This window comes from Scylla paramamosain, chromosome 39, assembly GCF_035594125.1.
Source record: "Scylla paramamosain isolate STU-SP2022 chromosome 39, ASM3559412v1, whole genome shotgun sequence".
NCBI classification, from domain to species: domain Eukaryota; kingdom Metazoa; phylum Arthropoda; class Malacostraca; order Decapoda; family Portunidae; genus Scylla; species Scylla paramamosain.
This window is the reverse complement of record NC_087189.1, coordinates 10,582,596-10,585,827: the sequence shown is the minus strand read 5'-3', so window position 1 is coordinate 10,585,827 and position 3,232 is coordinate 10,582,596. Positions and strand designations below refer to the sequence as shown.

Genomic DNA, 3,232 nt, shown 5'->3' with positions numbered 1-3,232 from the left:
TATTTTCTGTACCACTTCCATGTGCTGTAGTATTTCACATCACAACCTCCTCATTCATTATTTACTTCTGCATTTAGATTTTCGCCGTGCATGATGTTTATTTTTTGTCCGCAGTTTAAGTGTTAATGGAGACTACTTTCTTAATCCATTATCGTTAATCCAGACTGTTTTTAATCCTCTTTCGTTAATCTCGAGTATTTTTAATCCTCTACCCTTAATCCAGAGTATTTTCTTAATGTACTATCTTTAATTTCGGCTATTTTCTTAATTCAGTATCCTTAATCAATACTATTTTCTTAGTCCACTAGTCTTTCTTCCGACTATTTTTCTAATCCAGTATCTTTAATTCAGAGTTTTGTTCTAATCCACTATTCTTAATTTTAACTATTTTCCTAATCCATTATCCTTAATCCAGACTTTTCCGTTAATGTACTATTATTATTGTGAATTTCTTCACAATAATAATAATAATAATAATAATATTTTCTTAATCCACTATCCTTAATCCAGACTATTTTCTTCATTTAACATCCTTAATCCGGAACACTTTGTCTAATGTCCTTAATCCACATTATTTCTGTACCCAGGTCACTACTCCTATTTTCTTTTTGTGAGCTACATTTGTGCAGGCTTTAAAAATATTTTTTTTTTCCTTCTGCTGATTTCCATGATATATATAAAAAAATAAAATAAAATAAGTAAAAAAAAAAAAAAAGAGAAGAGAGGGGACGCGGGAGGGCGGCTCGATCAGTGAGGGAAGATGTCGAGGCAGAATTGTTTTCTGTTGAGCTTCAACGTCATGGTCGAATCAACATAATCTATTGCTGCTCGTAATTTACAGAGCAGCGGTCGTCCAAACACAAAGTCGAAGTCGCTAACCCCCTGGTTGGTGTTCATCTGCACTGTGAGTGTGCCGCTGCCAAACTGCAGAATGACTCGTGTCGGCAGCGCAGTCTCGCTTCCTGTCCTGCACCGCACGTTGTACCGGCCGATCTTGGTGATAGAGAATGGTATAGTAGAGCATGTGTCCAGCAGCACCATCAGCGGCTCCTCGACGCCTTGTGCTTGTGCGGCAAACGCGAACACTTTCCCTTCGCGCCCTGGCTGAGGTCTCCGCCGCAGACGTTCCGGGTGACGCAGGAACAGGGTGCTGCTACCGTCGTGATGGAAGTCCTGCCGCATCTCAGCCTCCTGCAGGCGGCTCATGGACAGCACTATCACGTCGTTGCGAGAGGTGATCTCCGCCTCCTTTGGAAACACCAACATGGGCGTATTGACCGCAAGGCCGTCCTTCAGCACCAACAGTACCTCGTCGAGCATGATCACGTCCAGCAACAGGATGCCATTCCAGGTAGAGAAGAGTATTTTTTCTGTCTTCTCGCGGCCCGTGAGGAGGCCCGCTCTCTTAGCCAGTGACAGGAACATGATGCTGGCTGAGGCGCCGGTGTCAAAAAAGACAAGACATGGATGGCCGCGCACGGTCGCATCCGTCATGTGTCCTTCCTCAAGATGAACACGGCAGTACTCGCTCACACTCCTCTTCTTTTTGACTCTTTCGGCCTCCACCTTCAGCTTCAGCACGTTGCTGCTGTCCCGCCCTCCCCTCTTCCTGAGGTGATCAAGGATACGCTTATAATTCTCCAGCGGCCTCTTCTTCTTTGGCTCTTTTTCTTCTCTCTTCCCTTTTTTCGCCTGGGTTTCATGTTCCTCCTTGTCCTGCCTCTTCCTTTTCTTGGCCTGTGTGTCATGTTTCTCCTTGTCCTGCCTCTTCACTTTCTTGGCCTGGGTGTCATCTTCCTCCTTGTCCTGCCTCTTTCTTTTCTTGGCCTGACTGTCATGTTCCTCCTTGTCGTGCAACTTCTTCGTGACCTGGGTGTCATGGTCCTCTTTGCCCTGCCCCTTTCTCTTCTTGGCCTGGCTATCATGGTCTTCAATACTCTTACCTTTCCTCTGCTTGGCCTGGCTCTCACGTTTCTCCGTGCTGCTCTTTTTGGCCTGTTCCTCGTAGTCTTCATTATCCTTCTTGTTCCATTTCTTGATGCAGTCCTTAATCCGTTTACAGCACTCCATATTCCACCCTTTCCTTCGGTTTTTCCTGCCTTCTCCCTTGGTGTTTTTGTGTTGGTTCTCGTGATCTTCCTTGTCCTTGCTTTTCTCTTCCTGCTTCTCGTGATCCTTCGTGTCCTTCTTCCTCTTCTTGTCTTGGTTCTTGTGGTCCTCCGTGCCCCTCTTCGTCTTCCTGTCCTGCTTCTCGTGGTCGTCTGTGTCCTTCTTCGTGTTCTTGTACTGCTTCTCGTGGTCCTCCGTGTCTTTCTTGGTCTTCTTGTTCTGGTTTTCATCGCCCTCCATGTTCTGCTTCTTCCTCTTCTTGTTGGGGTCTATAATCGGATACAAATATTCCATCCTCATCCGCGTCTTGGTTTTTAAGTTATTCCTCTGCTTTTTGGGTTCCATAACCCCTTCAGTGTTTGTTTTCTTATGACCGGTGCAGTCTTGGAGGTTTTCCATGCTCCTTCTCTTGCTGTGGTGCTTGGTCTGTTTCATTTTCTCCGTGTTCTTCTCACCGAGGGTCTCGTGAGCGTCCATAGACTGTTGTTTCTTGTTCTTCTTGTTGAATCTTGTATTATTCAGCAATGCGCCAAAATCTTCTGTAGAAAATCCAGGCATTGGCCAGTCTTACTGAAAACCTGATCTGACTGTTAGTATACCTCAGCGGTCGCTTCTGCAGCCACTCAGCAGCTTGGAGCTAAAGCACTTTGGCACCCACCAGATGGGCCAATGAAAGACCTTGGTTCTAGAATGTGATAAGGAGTTTAGTCAATCAGAGACAAGAATGAAAGAAGGTAAAAAATTAAGATTATTTTCCATCGGCAACAGAGATGCACCCTTTCCATTAATGATACTGAATTTTTGCCAAACCAACACTGTAATCATGAACACTTACTTCAAAACAATAGATATAATACATTTATATGATTCAGTATATTTAATTGTCTAAATATTAATTTCCCTCAGTCAGTTATCTCTGATATCTCAGTCTCTATCGATACACGAGCACCTGTGCACTAATGTCCCACTAACATTTTCACGCCACCATGGTCTGACAGCCATTTAGAGCCTTGGAAAACCTCGCCACAGTTAACAATTCACACAACGTAACTGACGTTTAGTTTTGGAGTCAGCCAAAATGACTTACACTGCGACATTCTCGTGTCACTGTGTACCTGGAGTA

At 44.4% G+C, this 3,232-nt stretch overlaps 1 protein-coding gene across 1 annotated transcript; it reads right to left on the bottom strand.

The window, feature by feature from the left end:
• Positions 1 to 747: 747 nt before the first annotated feature.
• Positions 748 to 2,667, bottom strand: LOC135092300 (glutamic acid-rich protein-like). Its single transcript, XM_063990753.1, has one exon. The coding sequence runs from the start codon at positions 2,665 to 2,667 to the stop codon at positions 748 to 750; it is 1,920 nt and encodes a 639-aa protein (XP_063846823.1).
• Between the last annotated feature and the right edge of the window lie 565 nt (positions 2,668 to 3,232).